At 27.8% G+C, this 16,076-nt stretch overlaps 5 protein-coding genes and 1 pseudogene across 5 annotated transcripts in view; 2 read left to right on the top strand and 4 right to left on the bottom strand.

The window, feature by feature from the left end:
* Nucleotides 1–3,296, bottom strand: part of LOC113385282 — a 6,997-nt pseudogene extending 3,701 nt beyond the window's left edge.
* Nucleotides 3,297–4,083: 787 nt separating this feature from the next.
* Nucleotides 4,084–7,388, bottom strand: LOC113363827 (E3 ubiquitin-protein ligase TRAIP-like). The gene is made up of 8 exons (XM_026606306.1): nucleotides 7,178–7,388; nucleotides 6,917–7,097; nucleotides 6,440–6,612; nucleotides 6,249–6,350; nucleotides 6,031–6,153; nucleotides 5,842–5,953; nucleotides 4,279–4,431; nucleotides 4,084–4,217 (listed from the first exon to the last, which is right to left on the bottom strand). The coding sequence occupies exons 1-8, from the start codon at nucleotides 7,288–7,290 to the stop codon at nucleotides 4,101–4,103; spliced, it is 1,074 nt and encodes a 357-aa protein (XP_026462091.1). The 5' UTR covers nucleotides 7,291–7,388; the 3' UTR covers nucleotides 4,084–4,100.
* Nucleotides 7,389–7,962: 574 nt separating this feature from the next.
* On the top strand, nucleotides 7,963–9,151 carry LOC113363233 (NADH dehydrogenase [ubiquinone] iron-sulfur protein 4, mitochondrial-like). The gene is made up of 4 exons (XM_026605720.1): nucleotides 7,963–8,121; nucleotides 8,287–8,449; nucleotides 8,603–8,778; nucleotides 8,922–9,151. Exons 1-4 carry the CDS (start codon nucleotides 8,063–8,065, stop codon nucleotides 9,097–9,099), a joined length of 576 nt encoding a protein of 191 aa, XP_026461505.1. The 5' UTR covers nucleotides 7,963–8,062; the 3' UTR covers nucleotides 9,100–9,151.
* Nucleotides 9,152–9,384: 233 nt separating this feature from the next.
* On the bottom strand, nucleotides 9,385–11,052 carry LOC113385274 (serine--tRNA ligase, mitochondrial-like). Its single transcript, XM_026623118.1, has 6 exons — nucleotides 10,626–11,052; nucleotides 10,396–10,568; nucleotides 10,145–10,329; nucleotides 9,910–10,077; nucleotides 9,740–9,821; nucleotides 9,385–9,621 (listed from the first exon to the last, which is right to left on the bottom strand). Exons 1-6 carry the CDS (start codon nucleotides 11,050–11,052, stop codon nucleotides 9,385–9,387), a joined length of 1,272 nt encoding a protein of 423 aa, XP_026478903.1.
* Nucleotides 11,053–12,402: 1,350 nt separating this feature from the next.
* LOC113385264 (mitochondrial ribonuclease P protein 1 homolog) lies at nucleotides 12,403–13,742 on the top strand (the record flags this gene model as incomplete). Its single annotated transcript, XM_026623106.1, is given in 7 exon segments — nucleotides 12,403–12,476; nucleotides 12,543–12,616; nucleotides 12,619–12,669; nucleotides 12,672–12,758; nucleotides 12,837–12,997; nucleotides 13,129–13,323; nucleotides 13,503–13,742. Coding segments are annotated over 7 exon segments (882 nt in total), but the record flags the coding sequence as incomplete, so codon positions are not given.
* Nucleotides 13,743–14,990: 1,248 nt separating this feature from the next.
* The window catches only part of LOC113385255 (guanine nucleotide-binding protein subunit beta-5-like), a 1,701-nt gene continuing 615 nt past the window's right edge, over nucleotides 14,991–16,076 (bottom strand). The window contains 7 exon segments of the mRNA XM_026623094.1: nucleotides 14,991–15,002; nucleotides 15,223–15,271; nucleotides 15,273–15,387; nucleotides 15,520–15,552; nucleotides 15,555–15,615; nucleotides 15,693–15,833; nucleotides 15,913–16,056. Of these exon segments, the coding sequence (XP_026478879.1) occupies nucleotides 14,991–15,002; nucleotides 15,223–15,271; nucleotides 15,273–15,387; nucleotides 15,520–15,552; nucleotides 15,555–15,615; nucleotides 15,693–15,833; nucleotides 15,913–16,056 (555 nt within the window).

The raw sequence follows: 16,076 nt of genomic DNA, 5'->3' as shown, positions 1-16,076 counted from the left end.
AAAATAAATATACAATCATATTTTAAATAACCTGAAACTGATATCGTCAAGCACATTTTAAACAGAAGCTTGTAAATGTCCCCAATCAGCCAAATTATCACCTGTCAAATAGCTGCATATCTAAAATATAGAAATTTTTACTGCATTTATTTTTTTGTATTTTCATTAGTTTCATTACATATTGTGTGCTTACTTTGAGAACAGCAAAAGCTCTCTGGTTAAAATAAACGGTCTTAGTTTACCATTAGATCTCTCAGAAGGCCTTCATAAGTACTCATAACCTATATTATAAAAAAAATTATATTAAATTTGTTATTCAAATCACAAATATTTTATAATTCTTACATGATAGAGAGCATACAAATTATGTATTGTTCGATGTTCCCAGCCTCCATGATGGACTGCATCCTTTACCATTGTGACTTCAGGACCATTGAACACAGAAGGTTCATTCATATCATTCCAAATATATGTACTCAAAGTAGTACCAGGAAAGTTCTCTAACATGTATCTAATACACAAAATAAATATTTTAGAGAAGTGATTAGACACAACATTTTCAATTATATCAAATAACTAAATCATCTTTTATAAAAATATTTTGTACTTGATTGTTAATTAAAAAAATTAATAACATTGCAATTCATTTACTTGTTTCCAAGATAATCCCGAACAGTTGGGTTTACCAAATCCGGGTAACTTGAAGAACCAGGCCAGCACCAACCTAAAACATAAAAATGTCTTTGCATATATTTGAAGCAATGCCATAATATATAAACTATAATATATTAAGATTTTACCCTCATAATCTCGACCATCTCTCTTGACATAATATCCGAGATCTGTCAATTCATTATGCAAAAAATAATTACCATCTCTTTTAATATGAGGATCAACAATTACTACTAAATGCCGTCCTTTGGCTGTTAAATTTTTATTCATATCTAATGCATTAGGAAATCTATTTGTATCCCATGTGAAATATCTAAAAAAAAAAAGATTCATATATAATTACAATACTAAATATTTACATTTGTGATCTACAATACTCTACTTCTAAAAATTCCTTAATTCAATGAATCTATATTTACTTTTTACTATCTGTATACTCAATATCCAACCACATTGTATCCATTGGTATATTGTGCTCATCAAATTTATTGTTAACTGAATTTACAACAACATCTTCTCAATCATTATAATCCATCTACACTGATGGTAAGCCAGAGAGAATTGCTGAAATGGATAAAAATGGTAACCATTTATAATTACATTCAAATATTTTTTACTTATATTTATCATTAAAAAAACGAAATAATAAAAAAAAGTTATCAAATAATTATTTTAACCTGTGGAATTGGTGCAGTGCCCGTCAACTTGGAGTATTGAATAACACATCAAGTGGCTTTGGTCCTAGCATGACAAAAACATCTATTATTCCATTCTCAGAATGAAAATGTGCACCTCTACTTCCTTTTCGCTGTGTATTTCCTAGAAACAAGACATAAATGTTTAACAATTTGTTTAGAATATGAAAGAACTGTTGGTTAAAAAAAATATAATCAGTTACCTGATACAAAATTTACAATGGAGGAAACAACATTTGGGTCATTTTGTCCATAAATATCAACCCAAGTTTCGGCAGCATTTGCCAAAATAATACCTACAGTCTTTTTAGGCTAAAATGAAAGATTAAATAAATAAACATTAAATTTAAAGTAGATACAATCATTTAAAATTATATAATAATGATCATGTATTTCTTTATAACAATCATCATTATTTTAAATAATAAAAAATAATAGAAACGTTAAATGTGCATATAAAATAATTGTGATATGCTTGGGATTTCTAATGTAGCTTAGTATTGATACTCTCTTAAAATCAATTTATTTAAAATTATTATGCATTTTAATAATGCCTTTATTGAAAGTACTAACCCATGGCCATACAAAAACTGGAATAGAGCCATATAATGCCATGGGATTATCAAGCTCATATTCAAAAACATCAAGGTTATATACATCGATAAGGGTCTCCATTAGATTTTGGCTTTTAATGCAAAACTGTCAGCATGCTCAGGTATACCAAATAATATATTGCTTCGGGAAAAGAAAAATCTGCTGCCACAGCCTCTGGTCCATTAGGTTGGAATCATGGTGTTCTTTAAAGTTTTCTTCCCAACTGCCAGGATCTTCATCCTATTGATTATTGATATAGTAAATATTATAAAATGAAAAAAACTATATAGAGACCTTTATTGATATATTGTATGATTACCTCAATTGATGGTACAACTGTTGGGGACATTAGCATCTTCTTCAGTAGTCTCACCATTGTCTGTTCCAGATTCTGATGGTGTGTCTCTTTCAAGATAATCAAGCATATTTTAGAAATTCATATATTTATATATGTAACATAGTCTGTATTTATGTGGTGAATAAAAAAAAAAAAAAAGTTGATCTTTCAAATAATTGTGAATCACTGAAAACAACAGATTCATAGATTCGAAATTAAACATATATAATAAAAATATTCTTACTTTAGGCTTTTGTTTTAAGGTGTTCAAATCGAAGTAGTCCCTTAGCATTAAAGCTTGCAACTAATTCATCTTCACTATAGAAGTCCACTTTAAGAGGATATGTATGTAGAACTACTTTATTTTTGGCAGATGTGAGTGTAATTGCTTCTGTTGTTTTAGATATAACTTTAATCCTAAATATAATAGATAATAGATAATATCTTAATGATGGACAAATATATATATATATATATATATTATATATATATATATACAATATATTAAAAAATACTCACGATTGACCATATAAGTTGTTATTTAAAACATCAGTCACACGGTATCTTGGCTTGAGTGGAGACTTCTCATCCATAACAATTCGGAAAGTATTATCCTGAAGCAAATTTCAGCAATAATAAGTATTAGCAAATAAAGTAAGGTGATAGCAAAATTGCAACTAACTTGTAAACCATATATCTGTAAAATAAATTGAACTCCATTATCTCTGTTGAGAATTATACTTTCTACAGAATCCGCTTTTATATTCAAGCTATCGATGACTAGCTCATAAGGGGATTTATTTGGAGAAACCTTACGGCATCGCCTAAAAATGACAAAAATATATTAATTAAGAGATATACACAAAATAATAATCCAGCAAACATTACCTGCAAAAACTGCTTTTATCACAGGTTTTAAAGTTATTTCGGTCAACTGACCATACGCAATTTAACGACAATATAAAACATGTTAAAACAAAAATACCGGCCGGACCCATTTTGTTTAAAATGCTTTTTTATATGTATCTAGCTGAACAGTGGATAGACAATCATATTAAAACCTACATATGATTAGAACAACTTATCTAAAATTCGATTCTCGCAACACGAATGATAGCGAATCTGCGAATCACCAATCACCCCTCCATGCCACATACAAAAATGATTATAAATTAGAAATTGTCAAACAACAAGCGAAGTGCCGAACTAAACTTATAAGCGGCGCTTCCATCAAATAATGATAAAAAGCATTCACAAGATACCGCTACTTAGGTCATTTGTAGCGACCTGGCAACCCCATCGCACCTCAAATTGACAGTTAAACATTATCTTTGGCTTATCATGTTGGCAACACTGCGCGAGAACCAAAGTGCAAGCTTCAGGATTCGGAAGTTCCTCTTCCTCTTCAGAATCGGAATCGGAACTCCCTCTTCTGTCTGCTGCCGAACACGGGGTATTCTAATATTCTAATATTGTCTAGGTGCCGAACAGTCAACAACATATTTTTTTCTTAATGGAATGCTTCAATTACCAATTTTTTATCCTTCTGGCTATTGGTCAGATTCTGAATATTTTGTTATGATTCTATGATTATTATTTTAATGGCTATGATATGCTTGCTGACAAACATACATATATCATTGCAACTTATAATTTAACTATTTTTGCCTAGTTCAACTACAATCACACAGATGAAAAATGAAATGGAAAAATTAAGTATAAAATAAATTATTTATTTAAAAAAATCAATGTATAAAATTAAACTAATTCACAAAAATATAATCATGATCTTCAAAAGAATATCACAAATTAGCATTGTGGCTACTGCCACTTGAACCCCGTTCACTTTTTGCTAAGTTTATAGAATAAAGGGATGCCATGGTTTGAACATTTATACGAGGTTTCTTGAATATAGAATACTGAAATAAATAACAAGTAATTTATAATAGAACATAATGTGTCATAAATAAAATTAATTACTTTATTATCTGTTGTAAGTTTCCTTTTCTCAACTGCAGGGCTGTTATTTGATAATGTTCTTAATGGCATCATTCCAAAGCTGCTAGATTCAACTTGCAAGTATGGAGATTCTGCATTTTTAGATTTATTTGAGTTGATTAGTCCATTTGTCTTCTGTAAAATTAATTAAAACATAATATTCTAATACATAATTATTCACATAATTCATTCATTTGTTCGCTACATCACATCTAAAAAACATTTTTAAAATTTTTGAAAATGTTTCCATGCTCTTTCCATACAAACTTTGATTGAATTGTGCTCTATCTAAACAATAATATTAAGAGCTAAAACTTTCAGAGAATTGTTTTTTATCTATTTGAAACCAATACGAGCCCCTGGGAGCAAGAAAATTCAAAAATGATTATTTTAAGGACCACTCTAATATATATACGTATATATTAAATGGTAGAGTCTTGGATTTGTGTATATTTTGTAGAGTTTCGAACAAGAATCCAAAAAGTAATAAAAAAACAAAAAAAAAGTTTTTTAATAAACTATTTCTTTATTTATTTATTTATTTACTGTCGACGTTTTGGAACTAGGTACGTTCCATCTTTAGGACATCTGTATGTTTGAATATACATTAGCACTTTTTCACTAAAAAAGATTTTATCAAAAATTGAAACTCATAAAGTTATTTTTCAGGCGAATAGGTAAATTTTGTAAATCAAAATTACTATAAGTTCTGTCTTTTTTAAAATTATTATTTGAAAACCAAACAATATTATTCTCTCGATGTTATGAGATCGGCTGTTAGTAATGAACTACCGAAACGTCGACAGTAAATGAATAAATAAATAAAGAAATAGTTTATTAAAAAACAATTTTTTTTATTTTTTATTACTTTTTGGATTCTTGTTCGAAACTCTACAAAAAATACATATATATATATATTTATATACACCTAAGTCTGTTTTTACACGGAGATTGGTTCCAGAGAATCCGTGTAAAAAAAAAACGTGTAAAAAAAGACATTGATCTTATACAAAATGGGTTTTGTTCCTAATCTCTAAAACTATTAAATTGGTGAAAACAAGAATTTTTAAGAACAAGAATTAAATTAGTGCTGTTCATATTTGCTTTGACCAGTAAAAATTGTTTGTACGCGCTAAAGGGGAATTCACCTAAATCTTTAAGCTAGTGTTCGCAAACTATCGATACTATCGATGGTTTCAGACTTTTTTCTTTCATAAATACTTTTTTGTGATATGACTACTTCGCAAAAATTTAATTTGACAGAAAAAAATTAGGTACATAAAATTTCAAATCGTGCTAAATGGAATAAAATCGTGTAAAAAATTAAAAATATTCAATTTTCAAACCGTGTTTTATCAAAACCGTGTTCAAAAAGACCGTGTAAAAACAGACTTAGGTATGTATATAGATATATATATATATATATATATATATATATATACATTTCCATTTTCATGAAAACTTTCAAAAATAGATTTTTGACTCACAATTAGTTTATAAAAAATTGGAACTATATAAAATTGTGCATATCGTAATTTTGCTTACATTTTTGGGTGGTGTACTTGTGTTATTTTCCACTATGGATTCTAATTCTGTAATACGTTCCAGCAATTTTCCTTTTTCTCTATGTAAATCAGTAAGTTTTTCTTCATCGTTGCTTAAATATTTCAAAGATATTTGAGCCTTTGAGGATAATTTTTCCAAAATAATATAAGAAATTATATAAATGTTTACCTATGCATTTCAAGTTTTTCTTTGAATCGAGTACACTGGGTTTTATATTTAACAAGTTCTAGTTGCAATTTTTGATACCCAACTTTTAGGTCTTTCCGTTTTTCTTCACTAGAACTGAGCTGTCTGAATTTTAAAATTATTTAAGGTATTTAAAAAAATATTCTCAAATTTATACTCTTAGAGATTTTAAATTAAAATTCCTTATTGACAATGTTCACCTTTTGAGTATGGATACAAAACTAGCCAAATCAGCAGCACTTGTATGATTAGAAATCATTGTATCTACTTCACTGGATGTTGATTTTAATAGTAGATCAATTCTAAAATGATAAAAGATCAGTTAAAGATAATAATAATATATATTTCACCATTATTTAATGTAATAACAAACATATCCAAATGCACTAACTTTTCCATAGACTGCATTTTCTTTTTTATTTGTTGTAACTGTTCTTTTAGACCTGATAATTCCTTCATCTGTTCCTTGAAGTATAAATATTGATGTTTCATTGCATCATAAGCTGCCTCTTTTTTTATCAGATTTTCTTCAAGTTTCAGAACCTTTTTTTCAGATGATTTCAACTGCAATATAAAATATTTGCCATCTTCACAAAAAATTAAAATGTAATATATAAAAATTAGTGGATATAATACAAAATAAGTTCAAAGTTAAATTACACTCGAATCGATTGCATTGCATATTAAGTTATTAATTAGTTACTATTATTTATTGATAATAACAAGATTTATATACAGCACAAGCGTCTTCTTCACGGAGGATGCATTCTAAATAAACGTACTAAATAAAAGCACCAAATAAATATTGATAGATAATAAAGAAAAACATACACAAAATAAATAATAAATAAAAATATTCAGAAAATACTTTATCATTTGATTCTTCAAGAGATTTTTGAAGATCATTGTTCCTTAATTTTGCATCTGAGAGCTGTTCTTGTAACACAGCAGGGTCATCGAGAAGAGATCTGTCTGCACAAACATTGAAGTAAATTTTCTGTATGGTGGAGGGTGTAGTTTTACGACGGCACTCTGGACAAGTTGAAGATCTATATAATAATTTACACATAAAACTTTATACAAGTTTGAGATTAGCCTAATGTTCTTTACAATTGTAAAGAATTCGTACCTCGGAAGCCACTGGGAAAGACATTTTAAGTGAAATACATGTCCGCAAGGAGTAACAAATATTTCCACTGAACTTTCGAGTAATTCATTGCAAATGGCACATAGAACTATCATTATTATAGAAAATTATTATATACTAGTTAAATATTTATTCCATAATTTATGATTTTTTCAAGAAGAAAAAGCAATTACTATCAAAACTATTGCACAAATCTTTTAACACATTGAAATTTGAAAGACTGCAGAATAATGCAGAATATTATTATATTGTTTAGGTCTGGGGAATAATGACAGAAAGAACAACGGGACTATTTGTTTTAAAATAAAACCCGCGTTCACTAAGCGTAGTTAAGGAGTTTAGTTATGTTGGCGCTAGTGAGCCGCTGTCAAGTGCATAGATGCTTACTTATCTATGTGCATAGACATACCAGACATAGATAAAAGAAGAGAATGTGCATAGATAAACAAGTTTCAAGTGGTTTCAAGTTATACTTGTTTATCTATGGTTTCAAGTGTCAAATGCAACATGAGAGATTTTAGCCCAAAGAGTAATTTAGGTTGGACATCGCTGGACTAGGGCCTGAAGAACACTGACGTTTCTTCGCAACCAACATGATGTTTTCGACCAACCTTTTGGTTGCTTTTGGTCTAGTTTTGACATTGGCTCACTAGCGCTAAATGTGCGCCTGGTTCCCGACACCTAAACAAAACTTGGCGAACGCGGGCGAGACAACAGGCCCTGAACTCTTCTTTTATCTATGCCCTGAACCTCTGAACCACTCTATACAGTCCGTAATTCTCGATCTGTCAAAATTATATTTCTGGGTAAAAGGTTATTTCATAAATATTGGATTATTATATAGATTTATTTAAAACATATAGTGTTATGATGGCTTCAATATTACGTGTACTAGCTGGTGCAACAACTCATTCTCCTGCTGCAAGGTATAATATTTATAAGTGACATAACAAAGGACATTAAAAGAACATCACGGCGATTAAAAGCTAGTGATTACATATATAGGATAAATGAATAAATATTTACATTTTTCTATTCGGTTTTATTTAATCTCCTGGGTATCATTCGTATTTATTATATTTTATTTCTAGGAATGTAAAGGCATTTTCAGTATGTTCCAGTATGGCAAAAGACATTTCACAAGCGTTAAAAACCAATGAGGCTCCAATTTTAGATAATCAATTAACTGTCATGAAAAGTGATGAAGTAGAACAAAAAGAAAAGCTTGAGGGTTACATTACAGTCCAAGAAGAGGTTTATATTAATTGATATATATTCATTTATGGAGTATGTTGGCAGAAATACTTCATTATCTATTGTGTGGTACACACACACACACACGCATTATATATATATATATATATATATATATATATATATTGCAATTGAATATGCATTGTTCATTAGATGCGCATTGCACCTATATCTGGTATTCCTGAAGAGCATATCAAAACTAGAAGAGTACGTATTTATAAGCCACCAAAAAATGCCATGCAAAGTGGAACCAACAATATTCAACATTGGCAAATGGAATTTGATAACAGGCAACGCTGGGAAAATCCACTGATGGGATGGGCATCAACGTAAGCAATATTTTTCACAAGTTATTCTATCGCATTTATAACTATAATAAAAAGTTATAATAGTCATATTACTAAGATATTAAAACTAAATTTGCAGAATTCAAATTATACATAACATACATAATTTAAAATTGTATTTTTAGAGGTGATCCCCTATCAAACTTAAAAATTGATTTTAATTCCGCTGAAGATGCTATAGCTCATTGTGAGAAGAATGGGTGGGAGTGGTATGTTGAGCATAAAACCACAAAACCAGAAAAGGTTAAAAATTATGGAATTAATTTCTCTTGGAATAAAAGAACCAGAACTTCAACTAAATAATTGATCAATTAAAAATTATGATTGGTAGTGTTACTTTGTAAATAAATATAAACGTGGAATATAAATTTTAACTATATATATGCATAAATTATTCCGAATTTTTATTTTGCAATGCACTAAAAGCCCCTCATTTCAATTCTTTCCCTAAAGGATTTAAAAAGCATCTTAATATTAAAATATATATAAAAAAATAATGAAGTTGAATGCTACTGAAATTGAATAATATATGTATTATTGAAATGAAATATATATAATCTATTAAAAATATTTACAACCTACTCTGTTTTAGACCTTCAAATTTTTGATGAATTTTATATCTGGTACTCGTTTCATTCTCTTTATCTTGTCACAGTTGTTCATAAACGGTACTAAGGCTTTAGGTAAAGATATAGTTCCATCTTTTTTTTGATGTGTTTCTAAAAGTGCTATGAGTAATCTTGGCACAGCGCAAGCTGTACCATTTAATGTATGTACAAAATCTTTACTTCCATTTTTTTCAAATTTTATAGCTAATCGCCGTGACTAAAATATTATTTATATATTAGTAACCAATAATATCTCTTAAGTTGATCATAGAATATTTTAGCAAAAATTCTAGTAAAATTTATTGTTTCAAAACAAATTTTTAGCATGAATATACCTGATAATCTGTGCAATTACTACAACTTGAAATTTCGCCCCACATATTCCTTCCAGGCATCCATGCTTCCATGTCATATTTCCTGATATTACATTATATATTATTATAGTATCTCCTATTTTGTGAATATAATATTATCTCTTAAGAAACACAGTGTTTTTCTCAGTTACCTATAAGCAGGAGCACCTAATTCATGAGGTGGCATGTCTAAAATTTTCACATGTATTCCGAGTGGAGTTATAATTTTTTTTTGTATTTCTATTATATAATCTAATAATTTTGATGATTCATTTGGATGACAGCATAAAAACATTTCAACTTTAGTAAATTGGTGCACTCTAAATAATCAATATGAAAAATTAATTGCTGATCTATGTTTTAGTAATTGCTATATAATAATGATACCTATATATTCCTTTTTCCTGCGCAACACCCGAAGTTTCTGCACGATAACATCTACTAATAGCTGCATATTTTATTGGCTCATCAACATTTAAATTTTGAGATCCAGCCAGTAAGCCAGCTATGGATATTTCAGAAGTTCCTGCTAAGCATAGATTACTACCGTGAGAATTTGATAGATGATAAACCTATGAAAGAATAAAAAATTATAAATACAATAACTAATATCAACAGTTAAATTTTAAATTAAATACTTGATTGCGATCTCCTTTAGTGCTCATACCACATCCTTCAATTATTGTAGATGGTAAAATATCCGGGACCGATACAAACTTGAAGCCATTATTTTTTAATACATTTACTGTGTATAGTATTAGAGCCCGCTCAAGATGTGTTAAAGAATCAATAAAAACATAGCTTTTTGGACCTGTTAAAATATTTGTATAATTATAAGTAAGCATAAAAAAAATAATTAAAAAGAAACCTGTCATGGCGCTTAGATTATCTGTTCTCAATATATTCATTTTATTTCCAATATCTCCCAAATCGAAAGGATTGAAATCAAATTTAGGTTTTGCATCAATGTATTCAACTTCTCTAGGTTCATCATTATAATCAATGACATCAGGATGTGTATCATTAGGTAATTTGTATATCTCTTGTTCTATAAGTCGTAGAAAACGTTCTTTATCTCCTTCAAATGCTTTGATCATTTTATCATTCAACTCATTTATTAAAATAATATTCCCTACACCTTTTCTTATATTTATATTTTTTAATATTCTTTCTTGATTATTTTTATTACATATATAATCAGTCTTGAAACAAGGGTTAAAAGTTTTATAAGTGCATATTTGAACATTCTCTATATGCCAAAGAAATTTACATAATTTTCTAGTTAAATACTTCATGATAATAATTAAACTTCTTATATTAGAAAACTATAAATTAAAGTAATGTAAACATTTGTTAGAAAAAATTATAATCAATCAAAACAGCAATTAGCCAATACATCAGGTCGTAATCCTAGACAAACATGTATATGAGGTTATGTACAATATATTTTTATAGATTCACTTAAAATTTTAAAATATTTAAAATCATTTCAGTATTAAAAAATAATTTTTTTATTTATGAAAAATAATCGTATGAGCTGTAATCTTATAGCGCGACAAATATTGACAAAAATATTTCGTTTTTTATATTTGCATTGGTATATAATTTAAACGTAAGACTAGTTTACTTCATAGACAATATAATAAATATGGTTTACTTCGAATGAAATAAGGCGTACGAATAAGAAATATATATATTTTTAGAAATCATAAATCTACAAACAAATAAGTAAAAGTAAATCAACATTAATTCGTGTAATTAAAACCATGCACAAATACGTAAGTTCTATTTTGAGGTTAAGCAGTATCAATTTTCTGCAAAAACGCAATTTTGCAAAAAACAACAAAATATTATAAATCCTGTTAAAAATATATTGAACCTCGCTTGTAATCATTTTTGTACTAACGCCTTACCCGAAGAAAATTATGCACTTACTGATGAGCAATAGATTCAATAACCAAAGGAAATCCAGAGTTATTAGAGAAATTAAATATTTTGATGCTAGAAGTTCAAGTTTTAAGACAAGATGGGGATAAAGTTCCTAATTATTCATCAATAAAGCTAGATCAATGGGAATATCTCTTGTCAACGAGATCTCGGTGAGCTTACTCAATTCAAGATATAAAAAATGAAACTTTAGTTTTTTTATTCATAAATTACTTATATATTAGAATTTAATATTGTCCTATTGCAGATCAGCAAGAAAAAATATCTAAAATATTTATGGAAAAACGAAAAAGCAAATGAAAATGAGAAGGTATTCAATTGTAGAAGTATATTTAAATAATATATATATATATATATAATATATATATATATATATATAATATATATATATATATATATAATTATGTTGCATAAATATTTGAAATTAATTTGTTTGAATATAATTTTCTTGACCTCAAATAACCAGTCCATAATTTAAAAAAAAATTAAACTATTATCATATTGCGAATCTAAATCATGCCCAAAACAAATCACACATATTTTGCCATAATCGCACACTACAAGTAAAAAGATATATATTATAGACAAACCCTCTAAAATTATTTATCAGTATGCATTGTTATTTAAGGCAAAAAAAGAAGAAATGCAAAAGTATAGAGAAGAATACTTTAAAGAAAGAGATAAAGAAGCCATAGAAAATGAATACAGATTTATTCGGTAATACTTTTTTAAGATTGTATGATACAACAGTGAACCAGTTTTTGAATAATAGGTAATTAAATGACTTAATTCTATACTTTGTAATTAGAATATCTAACAAGTTTCATCAAATATTCAGACTTGTGCAAGCAATGCAATTTGGACAACCGCTAGTTTTGGATTGTTCATACACTGAGCACATGACACATCGAGAATGAATACAGCGAAACAGCTTATGTTGTTATTTGCTGCAAATAGAGCACACGATTTTCTTTTGATTTACACTATTGTAATGTTAATAGGCAAGACCCGACCATAAAACACTCAAAAAATTTATACTGAGAAAAAAAATTAAGTAATATATAAGTATAGAAATATATACTTTGTAGGTTTTCATTATAATTTTTTTCTACATTTTTGCATATTTTCACAGGAACAATGGATGAGCCTTGGTTCCCATTAAATATTCATGAAGATAGTTACTTAAACCATTTTCCTAAGGAAAGATTAGTTTATTTGACACCACATTGCCGAAATAATTTAGAAGAGTTCAATCACGATGATGTTTATATCATTGGAGCTATGGTAGATAAGGTAAATATATATATATATATATTATATATATATATATATGTATATATATATGCTAGGATTCATAAAAATGATAACTGTACTGAAAAATAGATTTAATAAGATTTATCTGATTCAAAATATTTTCTCTTTAGACGAATACTGAACCCCTCTCATTAGCAAAAGCTAAACAGCAAGGCCTAAGGATGGCCCGTTTTCCATTAGATAAATATTTAGCTTGGAGTAAGAGTTCAAAAAGTTTAACATTAAACCAAGTATGTTCAATATTATTAGATGTCAGAAGTACTAGTGATTGGGCACAATCTTTAAAACATGTTCCAACTAGAAAGGTAAGATATTTTTCCTCTAAGATATATATATATATATATATATATATATATATATATATATATATATATGCATATAAATCTTCTGAAGACAATACAAAAAAATCAGAGATAAAATCATAGTTTATATTTTTTTACATTTTGCACATAATTTTTTAAATATTACACATTTTTTTTTAAAGATTATGTCAGATGAAGAGTTATCACAATACAAAGGAAAGAGAAGATTTGAGCGTAAATCTCCATTCTTAATAGACCAAAAATCACAAAATGGATTTGAATCATTTAGTGAAGGTTTCAAAAACTTAGATAATTACGAGAATTTTACTAATGATTTAGAAATGAAAAAATATAAAAAAATCAATAATAGAGACTTTAGGAATAATAGCCATAATTACAACAAAGATATAGTATCACAGAGAATAAATTTGAAGAAATTATTGAGGATTAATGTAAACATTTCTATTATAACATATGTAAAAATAAATAAATAATATAAAATGGATATGAATTTTTGTTTTTGAGATTTAAAGAAGTTTACACATTGTTTCTTAAATATTTGCTATATATATTATATATTATATATATATATATATCTATATATATATATAATATATAGATATATATACGAGGTCTGTTCACAAAGTACCCGGATTTCGTTTTGTTTTTTCAAAAAATATTTATTTATTCGTCTACTTATGTGGTCCCTTCAAAGAAGTCCCCCCAGATATAATACACTTTGCCAGCGTTTTTTCCAATTTTCGAAGCACCCTTGATATTCCTTTTTGATATGTCCTTGAGCACTCTCAGCGATTTTCTTCAATCGAGGAAAACCGCCGTCCTTTCATGGGTCTCTTCAACTTGGGAATAGGAAAAAGTCACACGGAGCCATATCTGGTGAATTTTTCACTTTGCAACACTTTATTTCATTTTTTAACAAATTTAATACAAATTCTTTGACTTTCAATTCTTCCATTGTAAAAATCGCCGAGCTCAGAAAAACACGTCGAACCTTAGCGACTACCAGACAAAGTAAACATGAATTAGCTGAAAATTTCATCATACTTTAGGGGAATGTATACCAACACATAAAAAAAAAATTTGACAATCAGACACTCCAACCCGCGAAATTTAATTATTGTAATTCCGGGTACTTTTGAACACACCTCGTATATATATATAATACACCTAATACAATTACTTAATTTTATGACATTAAATAATACTGTTCTAAGGGTTAAATAAAGTATTAAATACCATCTTGATTTTAATAATTGTTTTAAACTATATAATGGAATAATAATAATTAAATATTATGTTCGAATATAGATTTGAATATCTTTGAAAGTATTTATATACTATAAATATCGTCTATTCATTTTGTTGATCACAAATGTTGATGTTGATATTTCGCAAAGTTGTTCCATTTGTCACTTAATAAAAACTATAAAATTTATCACATAAAAACAAATTCATATACTAACGTATCTGAATGATTATTCATAATCTATAACACAGATATAAATAAATAAATTGTTTAATATATGAGTATTATTAATCGCATTAAATGCTACTAATTTTATGGAACTTTAACATATAATTCTGAAATCCATCAAATGGCGTTTTTATCTATATAATTTTTTTTGTTATTGGCTTTGATAAATTTGGAATTATGCCCAGACCTAAATAAAAAAATACAAATTATATGCAATAAACTTGAAATTTATTGAATTTAAAAAAGAATTTTTTTTTTGAAAATTTGAAAATATTTTTTTTTTATTGAAATATTATAATATTTCAAACACACAACATGCATCTTATAAAATATTTATAAATATCCCAAACGAATTACATGCAAAAACACAAAATATATATATGTTTCATTTAAGTTACTATACTTACTCTTAAAGTGTAATCCCAACTTCCAGTAGAAAGTGCTGTACCATCTGGGAAACTTGGAGACATGAACACGATTTTCATGACCAAAAAGTAAACAGACTCGCTGGCATTTCAAAGTGTCCCATACATTCACTGTATAATCATTGTATCCAGCAAATAATAATCGTCCTAAGTGACATAAAAAATAACAGTTCTTAATACATATTACATAAATTTATTTTGCAATTCATCATTCCAACAAAAATCACATCATGTTTGACTTTAATATACATAAACATAATAAAAAATAATATGACTTACCACTGACTGAAAAATCTACAGAATTTGCTCCAAAATTATACTATTTTTTGAATAAACTGCAACCTCTTTATCAGCTCGCATATCAAAAAGTCGACACTATTGATAATCAAAAACAACAAACATGTATAAATAAGCATAATAAATATTAAAACAAAAATGCTTAATTTTCTTACTGTGCTATCATCTGAACCAGTAGCAACTGCATCACCACTTGGGTGAAATTTGACGCTATTTACATCACTCTGATGACCTTCAAAATTTTGAACAACTTGCCCTGTACGCATGTCCCATATAAATACCATTTTGTCACAGCTCTGTTTTTCAATTAATTTGAAACTTATTATTGTTTATATAATTTTTTCTCATAAAAATGAAGCTTAAGCATAATCTTACCCCACTGACAAACGTATTACCAATTTCACTTGGAGCTAAATCAATTGACATCACATCACCACCATGGCCATGAAAGTTTTGTAACAACTGACCAGATTCAACATCCCATAATGCACAAGTTGAATCACCCGAACCAGTTAAAATCTTAAAATAAGTTAAAATAG

Source organism: Ctenocephalides felis, unplaced genomic scaffold (assembly GCF_003426905.1).
Source record: "Ctenocephalides felis isolate EL2017-DRISC unplaced genomic scaffold, ASM342690v1 CF-g0.4_SCAFFOLD_00845, whole genome shotgun sequence".
Taxonomy (NCBI): Eukaryota; Metazoa; Arthropoda; class Insecta; order Siphonaptera; family Pulicidae; genus Ctenocephalides; species Ctenocephalides felis.
This window is presented reverse-complemented; position numbering and strand designations above follow the sequence as displayed.